This window comes from Triturus cristatus, chromosome 3_1, assembly GCF_964204655.1.
Source record: "Triturus cristatus chromosome 3_1, aTriCri1.1, whole genome shotgun sequence".
NCBI lineage: Eukaryota > Metazoa > Chordata > Amphibia > Caudata > Salamandridae > Triturus > Triturus cristatus.
Window position 1 is genome coordinate 879,805,170 of NC_140583.1, and position 17,920 is coordinate 879,823,089.

The following is a 17,920-nucleotide window of genomic DNA, read 5'->3' on the forward strand; positions in this document are numbered from 1 at the left end:
TTAAACAGAGCTAGGCTGTACGCTGTATCATTTAGAACTTGATGCATCACCTAACGGCGTTCAGATCAGACCTAATTCAAGAAACTTCATTGTTGCTGTGTATCAACTGATGGATAGACCTGCAATGTGAATCGACTGTCTTATTCCTTGAGCTACATTTATTGTTATCTGCAATGAGGCATGATTTTTCTTGAGGTGCTGACAAGGTTTTAACAGTGAGTTTGCTCCCTAGCTTAACAAGCTTTTAGATTGTACAGCACAACGACCAGCTTTTTTTAGGTTTCAAATTGCTGCTTGCACACACTTTGCAGTTTGACGTTTGCACACAACCTATTGATATTTATACGAGTTTAGATACGGACGTCTGGTGGAGACTACATAGAAGCATGGTCATGTTGCTCTTTAAATCCTATCTTTACAAAAATTATATATGTGAAAATTGTATTTTATGCTGTGGTGTTGCAGGTAGTAGGGCTTTGTAATTCATTGTTTTCTGCCTTGTAATGATTTTAATTAACTCTGCATGGTGAAAAAGTAAATAAGTAACTACCCTACACTGGTACTAGAATCAGCTAGTTACAGATGGCCCAGGAAACAAAAGCTTTTTTTCCCTAGTTTCCCTTGGCATATAACTCTGAATGAACAGGCCTCACCCATTTCCCTTTCAAGCTAATAAAGTTCTTGAACCGTCCCTAGCTGCCTTTCCTGACCTGATAGGAATCACATCCTGGCACCCACATCTTCCTGCCAAAAATGGCCTAATCCATTGTTTCTGCTCTTCGAGCAGTTTTCACCCCCTATTAAGGGGAAGCACTGGCAGGGCCCATCTGCTGGCAGACTAATGCTTATTAGCCTACTGGACGTACAACAGACGAAGTGTTATTTTTTAAAGGTTACGTTTCCTAAGTATTTATCAAAATGCATCTTTACCATCCATTGATGTGGTTTATTAATAAACATTATAATTAGTGGTTGCATCTTTCCTATTGCTGAACCCAAACCAAAGATAATAGAATTATTGTTTTATCTAATCGTTAGTTTTTCTCATAGAAGCAGCTACAGCCTTGTGGAGTAAAACAATAACTTTTGTGGCTAGTTACTGTGTGTAAATGCTAACACTAAATTCTTGCATATACCACTTTTAAATAGTAGGCACGCCACTATGTTGGCTACAAGGCCTACTTAGGTGTGCCTTAAAAATAAAAAATAAATATTAATATTTAAAAGTAGGGATCTTCACTGTCAAACAGGGTTATTTTGACAGGCTCACCTGAAGCAGCAGCAGTCGGGTTACAGAGGTAGGCCTCAAGACATGTTTTTTTTATGATCCTAGTGGAATGTACACTATATGCTGCAGTTCAGAGGTGCCAATTAACATGTGCATGCCTGTGGTATATTATCCTGCCCCTAATACCATGGCCTTTCTAGAAAATGAACTATGCCAATGGGGGATTAGCCAATTTTATCATGTTTAGGGGTCAGAGCACATACACTGTGGCCTAGGCAGTAGAGCCCCAATATGCAAAGCTAAAAAACAAGAAATACCAGTCTGCAAAGATGGGGTAATCACACAAAAAGAAGATTTTCTCTCAATTTGTTTAAAATAGAAATAAACATTAAGAAACATCCCTATATTCTTTCTTAGTGAGATCTTCGCAATTGTGCTAGAAGTTACTAGTGGTAACTTTCCACTCATAAATCCTCCTACACAAAAGAGTAGATTTATACCTAGGTGCAATAGTAGGTATGGAAGTGAATACATTTACACGTGTACATTTCCATTTCTAAATAGGTCCTCAAAGTTGTAAATGCTGCAGAAAGGCAAGTTCCTTCCAGCTGGCTTGACCTAAAAAAACACATGCAAACACACATTGTATTCTGTTCTTTCTGATACGTGATAGTACCAGCCCATTTAAAACATTGTTCCATCCTCATTCGCAGCAAAAATAGTTATCTTATTTTGCCGAACAACACCACACTAAGCAATGATACAATCCCAAATATAAGACCGTTGACATCGATTTTCCAGGTTAAAATCATAAATTCTTTCTTCTCCTGCCCTCTAAATCAGGATACAACACATACACTATACTGAAAATGTTTTTTTGCGTACAATTTGATTTATTTTTGTGTTCGGTCCTAGGTGTTAATGTTGACCTTGCAGAATGATCCTCCTACTTTGGAGACAGGTGTGGAAGACAAAGAAATGATGAGAAAGTATGGTAAATCATTTAGGAAATTAATTTCACTATGTCTTCAAAAAGATCCATCAAAGAGGTAAGTCAATTCTGTGGGTTATTATGTTTATTTAGAAGGTTTAAAGAAGGCAATTGTATTCAAAACTACTCCAAATCAGGACGAAATGTTGCAGTCTACATGCAAAAGGCTAAAATATTTTGTCACTTTTAATGTGCATATACTGAAATGTGTCAATAATGCTTTTGCAGAAGTGTCTTTTTATTTATGATTCTAATGCATCATAACACAACATGCTAACAAAGTGATATAATTTCCCCACAATCCAATCCCACTACCCACTCTAGAAATTACCTGTACGTTTTACAGGAAAAAATGAAATAGAAGTACAAACATAAAGATGGATGGACTCAAACATACTCTTCCAGACTAACATCACACGATTAGGCCTTCCAATCTGCTAAAGGAAGCTGATTCAGCTCCCCTGCCCATATTTTTGTATGTTTTAGGCGACAGCCCCTAGCTTTATATGCTGACCCTGTGCCACCACACACATCTCCATGCCTCTATACCATTCTACAGCATACAATAAATGGGGCAGTGGAACCTCTACAATATCTTGCTATGTCTCTCTTAGCAAGTAATAGACTATTAAATGCAGATCCTCTCCAAGCCCAATCTCCACACTCATAAGCCATAATTGCAAGCAGGATGAGTCCGGGATTGACAGCCTGCAGCCTCCCATGGACTGGTGCAAGAACATTGTGCATTCTTGACCAATACTCCTGGATCAGTGGCATCTAAGGCACTAGTGCCTGAGGTTGTTGCCTCCTCATCTGGGATTGTACCTCTCTTTCTGGATTTAGTGCCGCAATGTCTCCTGCATCTTTGATCATGAGCCGACTTCTTACTGCCTCAGGTGATGCGTCCTCTCCTGAGTCTCCCCTCCTTATAGTTGACAATTTACATTCCTCCACCCATTCCCAGGCACTCCCAGGGGTGTAAAAAAAGAAGGACTTCCCAACATGCATGACTTTCAATTTATCTGGAAATAGTAGCATGTATTTCAGTTGCATGGCCCTTGGTGACCCAACACAGCACTTTCACAGCTGTTGCACACATGCAGTGTAGTCTGGAAAAATTGACACTTTGGCATTGGTGGATTAAAGCTCTGGGATCTGATGTGCAAATCTCAGGATAAGATCCTTGTCAAGATAACTCAGTATTTGCACAGTTATCAGCACCCAGGGGTGACTTTAAAGTCTGTGATATGGGGGCTCTCTCCAAGATAAAGCAAGGGAAAATATCGGATCTGGGATCCATGATCTGAACCACTCCAGGAAGAATTGTTCCATCTTAGTGCTCTTTGCACCCTCAGGTACCCCAATCCCTCTCAAGTTGCTATGCCGGGACCAGCTGTCCACGTCCTCAGCTGTTCTCTCCAGATTCACCAAAATCCCACAAAAGGGTTGCACATCTTTCACAAGCGATTGAACGTAATCTTCGACCTCTGAGATGCACGTTTGTGCCTCAGTAGTGCTGTCTGCTAGGATTCTGAGATCTTTTCTGTGGAGCGAGACGTTGGTGCCCTCTCTTCCTATTTGAAGCTCCTGCCCCTCCCCGGACTCTGATGGCTTGTAGGAGTGTTGCCGGATAGGGTTTTCCATTGGGATTGCCAATTAGGTGCATCGCCATCTCTATTGGCTGGTTCTGTTGGGTGCCCCCCGTCCTTTGCCTTTTCCCCATGTTGGAATAGGAATATGAGGTCCAAGTCTTGTTTTGAAAACCTCATCCCTGGCCTCAACATCCCAGAAGGGCCAGAATAATGTTACTGTTCAATCACCACTGTACGGCTGCCATCTCATCCGGTTCTATCCCCCCAGGCAGGCCACTACTCCAAGGGCAAAGGGAGCAAAAGGAAGTGACTCAGGTGGCCTCTTCTCTGCGAAAAGGTGTTGAAGGCAGGCAGTTGGGCACAGCGGGCTCCAAGGAAGATTAAGTCGATATGGGGGCCCATCCTTCTGCACAGTAATATCAAGGCTTGCAGGAGCAGCGCAAAATCTACATCCTTCACTGGTCATATTTCTACAGTCACTCCTTGTATCCCAGAGAGCACACCCTTCACAGCCCTCAAAAATAGCCTTACAGACGTGATACTGCAATATCACAAACTTGAGCTTTGACAGGCAGAATCGGGGTGCGATGAGACCAGAGGTGGCAGGTCCTCCGCATTACCATATGGGTCATGCTGGTTCCAGCACAACTGCACCAGCCTTAATGAAGCCATCCAGACAGTGCAGAACGTTTCCCGCAGTGTTATCAGCAAAGCAAAGTTTTTACCTTGGCTATGGGCTCCACAGATCCCCTATTAGCTTGTCCATTAGAATCCAGTGCCAGGTGGGTTGGACAGTCCCCTCATACTCACCAGCCAACAGCTAAGTTAGGTTGCGAGTCCACCTCTGCCAAGTGACCTCACCCACCCAGCCTTCAGGCTATCCCAGCTCATCTTCGTGGCCCTCCCCTCCAAATCTCCAACCAGGAATATAACCACCTGCTGGATCACCGTGGATGCTCCCTCAGCCCGCCAGTCACTCTAGGATGTGCCCTCCTTCAGGTTGTAACAGCAACTTTCAACATCAGTTTCAGGGGAGCACCAGGGCAATGGAATTGGTATGGACAGCGGTAAGCCACCCATCAGATTTCAATGTAGCCACTTGGGTAGCGTTATGAAGGTTTATAGTGTGCCTTGCCGCGGTGCTCTAAAAGAGTGTGGCTGCCATGTTGTGGTGCAATCCCCATCCAGAAGTGCTTTTTTAATAAATTAGTGATCTCCACATAGAGAAATGTAGGCCTAGCACTTTATCAACTGTAACACTCAATTAAAAGAGTATGTGATATATTATAGAGAATCTTCTGGTGCAATATCAGCAAAGAGATCCAATTCTTTTGGCCCGGATTACAAGTTGCCTGTGGATCATGAGTTACATTATCCGCAGTGTAGAATCACCTGCCAGGTTCTTTCTGGCATGTTTAATCTTGATTCAGGGAAGTTTTTTCTCTCATTTCCCAACCCCTAAGCAGGTGGTAAGTGAGAGCTGGGGAGGTACAGTGGGCTGCTGTATGAGTGCCCTGTGGCAGGATAGGAGGTGGGTTCTGCTGCACAAGCTACTCATGGAGGGGTGAGGTTGGAACAGGCCTGAGCCTGTGGTCGTTTCCTACCACAGAGCCCCACTGGTTTTAATATGTGCTTCGCTTTTCACCAGGTAAAACTGGGTTAGGCCACTGAGAATAGGCCAGACTGGTATCTAAAAGGGGAGTACTGCTCCACCCAGTGGTGGAGACTTTCATGGCCGAATTTTGCAGTAGTGCATGTCATTATTATGAACTTGGCCCCTTCATATTAGTCAGAGGAATGGCTCTTCCTCTACCGACCAATTAAAGATAGAAGTTCCTAATTTGCTGTGGATGTTCCTGTGGAATATTAAATATTTCATTTCTTCTGAGCCATGTAATTCAGAATACACTCATTTGCTCTATCACATATTCTAAGGCAAATCAAAAGGTGAAACAGGTTTGACGGATCTCCCTGAATGTTTGTACCTCTGGCATGCCTATCAGTAGAAAGTACAATCTATAGGAGTAGTATTAATCTTCTCTGAGTGCTTTAGGAAAGGGGAGGCTCAGCAGGGCAATGTGTCTATTTCGGCATGGATCCTCGCTCATGGGTGTTCTACTTTGTATCCAAGTAGAGTACTTAACTCTCTGCAACTATATCTAGTCAGGCAGTTTTGTCTAGCTTGTCCTAGACAGTTTGCTATGTTTATGGGCATAGCAAATGATTTTCTCTCTCTGTGCACATACTTAACTCACTATGGAAAATGAGCAAAATATGTGGCTGTGGCACCACAACCACATATTTACAGTAGACTGCGAGATAATAATTTAGATATTTTGCTGCCATCAAACATTGATTTACTTACCTGGCTCTGTCTAAAGTATACTCCAGTTCTTTGTCTGTATTTATAGAAATATTAACTTCTTCACTCTGTCCCTAACAGCAATAAATGGAAGTGAGCCAACAGGATGGGAGTGCAAGATGAGAAATTTCAGCACTAATTTGAATCTTAATTTGGAAGACACATGTTTTTCTCCTAAATCATGTGGGAATGTATATTTAATTTAGGCAGGAGGTTTATTGTTATTATCTTCAGGAATGCAGTGCCCGCTGTGCCAGTTTTATTACTGGTAGGCAGTTTTTCCTTGGCAGATATCATGTTTGAAGGCTGCAAAGCTTGCACAATTCTTTTTCCTATGGCATACTATTTATGTGTTCTGAATCACATCTTTTGATGATTATTTAAGGTTGCAAGTGGCTATATAAAATCATGTAATTCTCTAGACATCAACTTTGGTTTCCTAGGGACAATAGTAAGTAAGAGTGAACATAAGAAATGTATATATGCAGAGTAGATGATTGAGTTTGGTAGATATGATACGCTTGTATTTTGGTTTTGTCTGTATGCACATGTTTCTGGGATCCAATGCTAAGAGAAGCAAAGTTTCTCTTAAATCTCTGAATATACAGATGCCTGTACCTTTGTCACAAGTTAGCAGGAGGTAGGAGAGTAAAAACATATACCACAGGAAACACCCAGGAATACCAATGCCCTTAGGTTGGGCATTCAGGCAGTTTAACTTTTGTGTTGGTGGGATATGGGAAAATCACCAAAAAAGATGATTTGGTAAATTTGGTGACTTTTTTTTTTAATCTTAAAGAAGGTGATTTTATTGACCCTTTGCTGCAACAGGGAATTAATCCAACTACACCAAAGGGCTATGAAGGGCAGCCGTTGGACTGTACTTTTTGCTATGTTACCAGTTCCTCTTTCCAGGATTAAAGTACTACGTCATGCCTTCCTCAGTGCCCAATTGTGAGAAATTAGTTGTTAGTTGAGGGGGTGTGCGAGCCCTTCTCAAGCAACAGCCACAACCTTTGTCAGGATGAGCCACAATTAACCTGTTCTTAACCCTATGGTAGCGGAGCACAAAAACAGTCAGGCTTAACTTAAAGGCAATGTATAAAGCATTTATGTAGCACACAACCAGTAATAAAGTGTAGACACAGCACAAAAAATCCCACACCAATTTAGAAAAACAGAGTAAAATGTAGTAAACTATTTCACAACAAAAAAACAAAAATCCAATCAGTAGAACCAGAGTTAGGAATAAGAAATCGTTAAAGTTTAAAGTGAAAAATAGTGCCTAAAAATATCAAAACGCGAACTGCAGACATTTAGGCGCACAAGACCGGGGTATGTCAAATGTTATAACCAACTGCGATGGAGCGCATTTCGGATGCATGAAGTGTATTGGGCCCAGTCTCTGCTTAGGTAAAGTTCTGGTATTCAGGGTGGAGGCGTCATCTGGGAGCTGCTGGATGAGGTTGCGGTGAAGAGGTTGACTGACAATACACCTTGGGCATATCGACGAGCAGATAGGTACTGATCTCTTCCCAGTGCACTTTATGGCTGAACATTTTCTAAGGACTCAGTTGTGGATTTCTCTGTGGGAACTTTTAGCACTGCTTCCAAGGGCCCAGGACTGGAGGGACACCACTTGGAGGGTCTGGATTCACTCAGGCTTAATCTAGGTGTGGGTTAAAAATGGCTGTGCCAACAAAAACGAATTCAGCAAGGACAGGGGGGAGGAGACAAAACATTTGGGAGAAGACAACCCTAAGGCTGACAGATTTAACACCCATGATGGCCCTAAGCAGTTCTGCCCCAACCATCTGAGTCCTCCTGAGGTACTGTCTCACCCTTGCCACTCCTCCTTCTTTGCCCCGTCTTAGACCTGAGGAGTGTTGGTTACTGCCTGCAGAGAATGATTTCCTGATTCAGGATAGCCTGCTTACAGGACATCCTGTGGTAAGATATATTGACTTGTAGTGGGCTGTGCTGTCTTCCTTTACATGTGTCTAAACGTTTTCTTCTCACCCATGACCCTATTCAAGACTGAGTAATCCTAGCCACAGCACAGCATTCAAAGTGGCTATGTCTTCTCAGGTGACAGTGGTAAGCTTAGTTGACTTTCATGGTGTCCTACATTATACTCACTTGAAAAGCAGATACTTAGAATAAATCTCCAAACTAGAGGCTTTGAAGCTGTTTTTAATTGAATTGGAGCTTCATACCTGTGGGTGTGTGTGTGCGCGTGTGTGCGCGTGTGTGTGTGTGCGTGTGTTTGCACACAGGTGCGTGCGCTTGTGCATGTGTATATATAAAAATGCTAATTGCTGCACCAAGTGTGGCGAGGGAGCGGGTTGGCTGGTAAGGCACAGTCTGATATGAATTGCACTGAGTCTGGAAGAGAGTCATGAACTGACAGAGATATGCATTGATGATTGCACAACATGGTACTCTCTGAAGCAAGGGTTTTCATCAGGAGTCTCTAACAGGTCGATTGCATGCTGCCATTAGCTTGCAGGCTGCCTCTGAGTACCTTGTACATGGTAATTGCCTGTCAGCTGGTTTGAGAATATGCAGCTGTCCGCCAGCTAAGGTGGGATTTAAAACTACTGTGTGCTGGAACCTGACAATGCAGGACCAAAGGCTGGTATAGCTCTGTACAATGAATATTGGGCCAGAAGCACAAAGGTTTTAACAATTGCAAATGCTTTAATTTGGCATTTTCAACAGTCAACATGCTTTTTTCCCCTTATGTAATAATCCCATTATAGGAGTCAGAAAAGTTTTACCGACTCCTAAAATGGGAGTCCAAATATATACCAATTCGGTATCTGGAAGAGGCATATTGTAGATGTTCCCTCTATATAATGAATCAGTATCGGAGTCAGAGTTTTCCATCTGAAATTCGCTCTCAAAACATTGACATTTTACTGATGCCTTAAAGCAGTTGGTAATGCATTTGCAAAGGCAAAGGGTCCCCTCAGGACCACTTCCACTTTATAAATGTAAACATTTTTTTCCTGCTCCACTTGCGGGCTACTAGTCATTTGGCCAACAAAAGGCCCAGTGCTATAAATTTCCTATACAGAATCTTAACATATCCCAAGATGCCTAAGCACGAGTCTGCAGTGAGCACACTTCCAGTCATCATGGCCATGGTTGAGAAAATCTCCCAGTATTTATAAATTGCAGGACAGGCCAAAGGTAGGTGGAGGAATCCTCCACCTCTGCTTCATAAGCATCAGTCATCCTCCCTTAGGGCATATCTATGTAGTTTGTTAGGGGTATTGGAAGCCCGCTGCAGCAATTAATAGTGTATAATACCAAGCTCACTGCTAGATGACGCTTGATCAGTTTGCATACAGCCATATCTCCTGTAGGAAAGTGGGTACTGATTCTTATGGTTACCCCCACTTTTTACTTGATGTTACACTGTTTTTGACTAGTCTGACTGGGATCCTGCTAATCAGGACCCCAGTCTATCTGCTTTCTCCTTAAAGTGTTATGCATGTAATTTGGTACACTCCAGATTGGATACTGGGGTACCCCTGCCATTCCCTAGTATATGGTACACATGTACCCAGGGATAGGTACCCCCATAAGCCTCCCATGGGCTAAAGCATGTATTATGCCACCCATGAGAGGCCATGCAAAATGGAACTACAGGTCTGCCGTTGCAGCCTGTGTAAGATGGTGCATGCACCACTTACACTTAAAACCTATAAGTCACCCCTATAGCAGGCCTTAACAATCCTGAAGGCAGGGTGCTGGGTTTTACATGAGAGGGTGCCCCTGCATGAGCGGAGCCCCTCTTTAGCCTTCGGAGACCATTCTCCCGGGTTGTCTGTGACACAGCCTGACATATAGATAGAGGTGCATTATAACCTCGCGGTAAATGCTATCTCGAAAACGGCTTAAACACAAAATGCTGTGTTTGGTTTCAAACACCTTGGAATCATACCTCCAAACCAGTAACCAGGGTGTGAGGTATGATTCCACTCTCCAGAAACAAGCTTCGTGGGTCCCTGGTCTTCCCTATACCAGCCTTCTTGACCCGGAAAGCACAAATGGATGCTGCCGACCAGAGACACATTTCTGCCCTCCTGCTGCTGAGCCAAGCTCGAGCAGAAGAAGGTAGCACAATAGGCATCCTGTCACAGGGAGGTGTGACCACCTCCCAGACAGGATTTAGTGTATTGGATCTGGGTAGGTGCACTTTCAAAGTGCCTGAAAGTCTGCACGAGGGTCACATTTGGTGTCCCTGTTCATAGTCCAGCTCAAACCAGTTTTGGGAGCCATTGGCTCCTGCTCTGGCGCGAAACTGGACAAAGGACATGGGTATACCACCCCCCTGTCCTGACCTTCCCATGGGAGGGTCCCCTGAATCTGTCCAACCCTCTCCAGTGGGTACAAAAGGGCTTACCTGGCTGTAGGACCCCAGATTCCATGTGGACAAGTTTTTGAACAAGAAATCACTGACCTTCGACCGTCTGGACACTCGGGACTTCGACTGGGCCCGACTTCGTCTCCCTCTCTGTATGGTGCCCGTGCACCATACAGGCTCCGTGCAGGACCTGTGGAGCATCAAAGACAACTGAAGTATCTCCCTTGGGGTGAAAGACTCCCCTGCATTCGCAGGCACTGTAACACAACTGACCAGTATGCTGATCCTGAGCTCCTGCGGACTCTGAAGGCTCCAGCAATACAGGAGATTCCTTTAGTTTCCTTGAGGTCGAGCTGCTTCCTCACCAAGTTTGAGGCAAGTATCCCTCATGGGGACTGCATAGCCCGAACCCCAGTGCACCGCGTACTTTTACAGTTGCATATGCTTGTTAGCATTCCCCAAGTTCGTGCATTGAGCTGTCAATAACCGCAACCTCTGCGCACATTTCGTACCAAGGTCTTCAGCCTCCAAGCATTCTGTGCCCTAGGTCCATTTGAGGGACAATCTTGACTTTCTTGGGTGCCCCTGGTTGCTCCAGGCCTGGCCTGACTCCCCTTGCTGTGGTGAGTCCTATGGTCTTTGCTGGGCCAGACCGTAACCTTTCTTGACTTTCTTCGTGGGTTGCCGTTGCCAAGACTTGTTGGTACTCCCGCCGGACACCGACCCCTCAGCACTTGACATCCTTCATGGGGCTGCTTGTATCCGACTCCTGGTCATCCTCGACATCTCCTGGTCCCTGCACCTGTAGAGTCAAGGTCTCCTTCTTCGCACCTGAAGCACCCGACATCGGTGGTCATTTGTCTACCGAGCCCCTGGTCACACTTGAGTGACCCAGACTCTGTCCCCTCTGCTTTCCGGTTCCTTCCATCAAGAATCCACCAGCGGATTCCACTGGACACTTTTCTTCTTCCCAGCAGTGGCATTTCTTTGAAGACTCCCATTGAGATGACACCCTTCAGACCTATTATACGGATACAATGGTTCTGTCGGGGAATTACAATTGCTTTGGGATGTTCACAATATAAATGCATTACATGTAACATGTATCCATGATTTAGGAAAAGCAATGACAACACCCAAGCAATACTTTTGAATCGATATTTTTAAGAAAGAATAATGAATAATTAGGGCTACAAAAATACAATTGACAGAAATGTGAAGAAGAAGTGACATGTAAAGGTGAATACAAACGATACACTTAATACACTTAATATAACAAACACGATTGGGTAGAAGTAATTTTTGGAAGATTGAGTCCATATACTTGATCACATACGCATCCTGTTCATGTATGAATTGGTTTTGGAACTGAGACGTTGTGTGGACTCATGGTGTACGTCGACGTTTCGACCCTATGTTAGGCGCAAAATTTTAAAAAAAGCGTCACGGCGGGTCTTCCTCGGGACGAAGGGGTAGAAGTGTAGCCTATGGGGTAGAAAGGAACTTCTTTAAGGGTGTGTACTTGTCATTACAAGTAGTTAAATAAGTGTTCAGTAAGTAATTAATGCTTACCCTGCGCAAAAATCAATCACTGCGCGTGCATTGGGCTTCTAATTAACGAAGGTCGGTATGAATTGACCTAAAGGATAATATCAAAAGTGTGGTAGTTTCAGAAACTGGCCTTATCAAGAAAGCCAAGGTTAATAAACACAGTGTGTGTGCTAGATTATATAAATGCAATAAAGGTGAAATAGCTTCAAAAAGCTGTTAGTTGAGATGAAGCTCAGACGACTAAATCGGACTTGGTTCGAGTAAAAAAAGGCATGCAGTGCATTTAAAGGCTCCGTGTATGGACATAAAAAGGGATTCAGAGTGCTCCCCGGACAAAAGATTATATCTGGTGTTCAAAGGTCAAGTATTCTATTTCAAGGCTACACGCTCAAGGGTTAAATACACATACCTCCAGAGTGACACGGGTCATGAAAGTCTGGGAGGGTTGCCAGGTGATTAAATCCTTTAAAGCCAGTCGAGTAATTTTACTGTAACGAAAATGAAGGGGTTTAAAAAGGGTGTCTGTTTAAATGATTAAGGAGGGTCAAGGCTAGAGACTTCGCACTTACCATGATCTGGTGAAAAAGCATCTCTCCAGCTCTCAGTCCGAAGCAGTACTGAGGCGAGAGAAGGGAAACTGTTTATATGCGCCAGTAAACGTGCCACAGACGTGCACGTTCACCCATGACGATGCAAAAAGTGTCACTGGCTACACCTGTGTAATTGCAAGGGATGTGATGTAAAAAGAAAGGCGCGTGAAAACCTGAGTCAAGGGATGTGCTGAAAATCATGTGTGCTGAAAAACACAGGTATAACACAAGTTGATTACGTATGATAAAAGTTAGCACAATAATCATGTTTTGGTGCTGGGTAGACACAGAAGAACTGAATTGCAGCCGATTATTTGGTTTAAACAAATATAAAAAGTCCTCGCTGGGCTGAAACTTCTGTTTGGCATCAATTATCAGCAAGTGAATAAATCATGTTATAGTGCTGGGTAAACCAATTATTTAAACAAATTATAAATGCCTCGCTAGGCTGAAAAGAACGAGATAACATTTCTGTTTAGCATCAAAGAATGTGACATATTTTCCAACACGAAACATCAAGTTGCAGCAAGTAAAAAGATCATAGTTTGGTGCTGGGTAAACAAGGAGGAATTAAATTAAATTAAAGCCAACTATTTAAACAATTATAAAATACTGGCTAGGCAAAAGCGAACGAGATAACATTTCTGTTTGGCATCCAAGGATGTGACACCTATAATATCTTAAGGAGGAATTAAAACAGATTGAAAAGCATTCTTATTCAAGCAAAGGCAAGAGATGTAATATGTGCGTTTTCAGGGTACCTTTGAACAGAAAAATAAATGACATGTATTTAAATTGTGTGTAAAAAAATGGAGGAATTTTTTACACTAATGTGATGAGGGTAAATTATCAAGAGGAAAAACATATGCACATTGAGTTATATAGAACGGTTGGACAACAAACATTAAATCCTTTGTAAAAAGGTTCTACAGTTTTGTCATTTGTTTATATGTCTCCTCCTGTTCGTTTAATCCATTTTTAACTGAGTCTAGCAGATGAATCCATCTGCACTCTTTGAAGTTGAGTGTTTGCAGTATGCTCCCACCCCTGGGATGAAGTGTGGCCTTTTCAATTACCCACCATTGTAGGTCGTCAGCAGTGTGTTTATTTGTGGTGAAGTGGTCAACCAATGGTGCTCCTTGTACGTTACATCTGATTCTACTCTGATGTTGTAGAATCCTGATCTTTACTTTTTGGGTTGTCTGACCGACGTAGATTTTTCCACAAGGGCATTTGATGGCATAAATCACATTGTGACTATTACAGTTACTATGATGTTGTAAGTGATATGTTTTGCCCAGGTGTTGAAAAGTCATACCTGTTAATGTAGTTGCACAGGCCTTGCACGTGCTACACTTGAAATGTCCAATTAATGGTGGTAAATTAAATTGTTGTCTCAGGTCTTGTGGTTTCTTGGTTTCGAGGAAAGAGCTTACTACATAGTCTTTGATGTTTTTGGCTCGTTTAAAAGCAAACATGGGCTTCTCCTGTATTCCAATCTCAGTACTTATTAAATTCCAATATTTAAGTAGTACCTTCTTTATTTCGTGACTGCGTGTGTTGAAGGTGGTCACACAAACCAGTTTTTGAATATCTTCTGTGTGTGGTTGTATTTCCAGAAGAGTTTCTCTGGGTCGGTACCATGCTCTTTTTCGTGAGCGATTTAACAGTCCCTTAGGGTAGCCACGGTCCCTCAGCTTTTTTATGAGGATGTCTGTTTCTTTGTAGAAGTCACTTCTTTTGGAGCAGTTCCGCCGTAGTCTAAGAAATTGGCCATACGGTAAATTATCCCTGAGACTTCTTGGATGATGTGAATTATATTTCAGGGTGGTATTTCGTGCAGTGGGTTTGGTGTAAAGGGTGGTGAATAGTCTTCCGTCCTCATTTTGTATTGTTATATCCAAGAAGTCAATGGTTTGATTATTGTGGGACATGGTGAACTGTATGTCATTGCTGCGTTCATTGAGCCATATTTTGAATTCTAGTAGGCTTTGTTCACTCCCTGTCCATACCATAAGCACGTCATCGATATAACGCTTCCAGATTGAAATGTTGTTTAGGTAGGGATTGGTCGAATCGTAGAGAAACATGTCCTCGTATTCATCCATGTACAGATTGGCTAAGCTAGGAGCGAATCCGGCTCCCATGGCCACGCCTTTACATTGCACGTAGTAGTTGTTTTGGAAAATGAAATAGTTCTTTTTCATTGCGATTTCAAGTAGATCTACCAAGAACTCAGTTGGGATCCAGACAGGTGTTGGTCGTTTATCCAGTGTCCTCTTTATAACTTGAATGGCATGTTCTTGGGGGATACTGGTGTACAATGAAGACACATCAAGGGTAGCTAGAAATTGAGTTTCCTTATCATAGGGTTGATTTTCCATTATTTGTATTGTATGCATGGTATCTCGGAGGAAGGAGCGAGTTTCCATTACAAATGGTTGGAGAAAACTGTCCAAAAACTGATTGAGGGGCTCGAGGATTGATCCACAACCTGATACAATGGGTCGACCAGGTGGATTGTGTAAATCCTTGTGAATTTTTGGCAGAGTGTATATGGTCGGTATTCTAGGGTCCTTTTTGTTTAGAAAATTATACTCGTCTTGGGACAGAAAGCCTTCTGTCAAACCTCGTTGGGTGAGTGTTTTGATGAGTGCACTAATTTCCATGGTGGGGTTTTTTGTTATTCTTTGGTAGCTTTCAGTGCAGCTCAATTGTTTTTCGATTTCTGTAATATAGGCTTCAGTGTTTTGTATTACTACGGCACCACCCTTGTCGGCTGCTTTGATCACAATTGAAGTATTTTTATTCAACGAGTGTAATGCCTCTTTCTCATCTTTGGATATGTTGTATTTAATGTATTTCTTTTTGTTGAGGAGATCCATTATTTCTTCCATTACGATTTTTTCATATGCCAGGATCTTTTCACTCATCTGATATGTAGCTGGTAGGAATGTTGAAGCTGGCCTAAATTCCGTGGCTGATGTGCGTTTGGTCCAATTTTCATTATTCCTGAAGTGGTATTTGAGGCGTATTTTACGGAAGAATTGTTGGAGTTCAAGTTTGATATTAAAGTTGTTAGGAGTGGTGGTTGGAATGAATGATAGACCTTTACAAAGTATATTGTATTCACTTTGTGTCAAAATGTGGTTAGAGATGTTAATTATGGGATCATTGGAGTTACTTTGCGTAGATGGTTCATGTCTAGTTGTTTCAGGTGTCGTTTCTGTGGTGTTAGTATTTCCTGGTAACGATGAGTCTTCACGGTCATCAATGGAATATCCATGATATTCAACATTTCTTGATAAGGCCAGTTTCTGAAACTACCACACTTTTGATATTATCCTTTAGGTCAATTCATACCGACCTTCGTTAATTAGAAGCCCAATGCACGCGCAGTGATTGATTTTTGCGCAGGGTAAGCATTAATTACTTACTGAACACTTATTTAACTACTTGTAATGACAAGTACACACCCTTAAAGAAGTTCCTTTCTACCCCATAGGCTACACTTCTACCCCTTCGTCCCGAGGAAGACCCGCCGTGACGCTTTTTTTAAAATTTTGCGCCTAACATAGGGTCGAAACGTCGACGTACACCATGAGTCCACACAACGTCTCAGTTCCAAAACCAATTCATACATGAACAGGATGCGTATGTGATCAAGTATATGGACTCAATCTTCCAAAAATTACTTCTACCCAATCGTGTTTGTTATATTAAGTGTATTAAGTGTATCGTTTGTATTCACCTTTACATGTCACTTCTTCTTCACATTTCTGTCAATTGTATTTTTGTAGCCCTAATTATTCATTATTCTTTCTTAAAAATATCGATTCAAAAGTATTGCTTGGGTGTTGTCATTGCTTTTCCTAAATCATGGATACATGTTACATGTAATGCATTTATATTGTGAACATCCCAAAGCAATTGTAATTCCCCGACAGAACCATTGTATCCGTATAATACATATACCCAGGTTCTGAGGGACACAGGGTTACCCCATTATTTTGTATAAATAAACCCTTCAGACCTATGCACCCAGCTTCCCTGGGATAGGTAACTCTGGTACTTCGGTATCAAAGGGTGGGGTGGCTCTCCAACCTTCTATGTTTCAAAGGGTTTCCTCATAAACCACTGGGAAGGGTCCTTTAACTTTAAAATTGCATCCGCGACTCTCCTATTGAATTGTACGTAGCACGCGGCCGTGTTCTCACATTGCACCCGTCCTCCTTGGGGTCCCAACGTACTCACCTGGGTTGGTTCCTTGGGGTCCCAGTGATTCTACACATTCTAGACATTGTCTGGACTGTAGTCGTGGTTCTTATACCACCATTTTAGTATATGTTTTGGTCTCTCCCTAGAGCCCACTGTGTATTAGTGCTACTTACGATTGTTTCTGTGCTACAGTATTGTGTGCTTTGTGTTTATCTGCATGTATCAGATACTGTGAGGTATGTAAGTCGTTATAATAATAAATATGTATTCTTATAACTACTGTGTGGTTCTCCTCTCATTCAACCAATACAATTAGGTTGCATTCTGGTAAAACAAGCTGCTTAACATTCCTTCAAGACTAAGCCTGAAGGCTGCTCCCCACAGCTACCACTTGAATAGCTTTCTAAGGTTATCTTTGACCTCTTAAATCACCATAAGTGTTGTTTGGACTGGTACAGGGTGCCCACTTTAATTAGTGAGGCAATGATAACAGGAGTGGAACCTGTTAACGCAGGTGAGACCGGGTAATTAGTATAACAATGTTACAATGTTTGTGAAAAGTTGGCCTGGTATATGCTGTCCACTAATTAAAGTGTAACAATGTCTCAACTGGGGATCATTTAGCATGGAAAGTCAGAAAAAATAGCATACATCATAGAAACCATTAATACATCATAGAAATGAAGCGTCCTCAGGACGCTTCATTCGTCCACTGGCATCATTCACCGGATCTCTTCCGCTTCATGCCATAAAGTTACCGGCCAGCCCGCAATGCTTCTACACGCGGACCGAACTCCGACAAACTAACTTCCGTGGCTTTACTAAGATTGCTACAACTGTTCATGCTCCTGGATTCACCCTCCCTCTGTTGAACGCTCAGCTGCCCCGCGATTGATTCCTGCGCTGACTTACCTTCTGGACCCCTTGCCTTTTCTGGACCTCTGACAGCCTAAATTGTTTGTCTCTTATGCGGCTTCCAGCACTATACTTTTAAATTACGTGACCATTTGTCC

At 42.5% G+C, this 17,920-nt stretch overlaps 1 protein-coding gene across 1 annotated transcript in view; it reads left to right on the forward strand.

Annotated features, from left to right (window-relative positions):
- Positions 1-17,920, forward strand: part of STK39 (serine/threonine kinase 39) — a 1,405,344-nt gene that overhangs the window by 582,283 nt on the left and 805,141 nt on the right. The window contains exon 8 of the mRNA XM_085645380.1: positions 2,144-2,277. Coding sequence (XP_085501506.1) covers positions 2,144-2,277 — 134 coding nt within the window. The remainder of the gene's footprint in view (positions 1-2,143; positions 2,278-17,920) is intronic.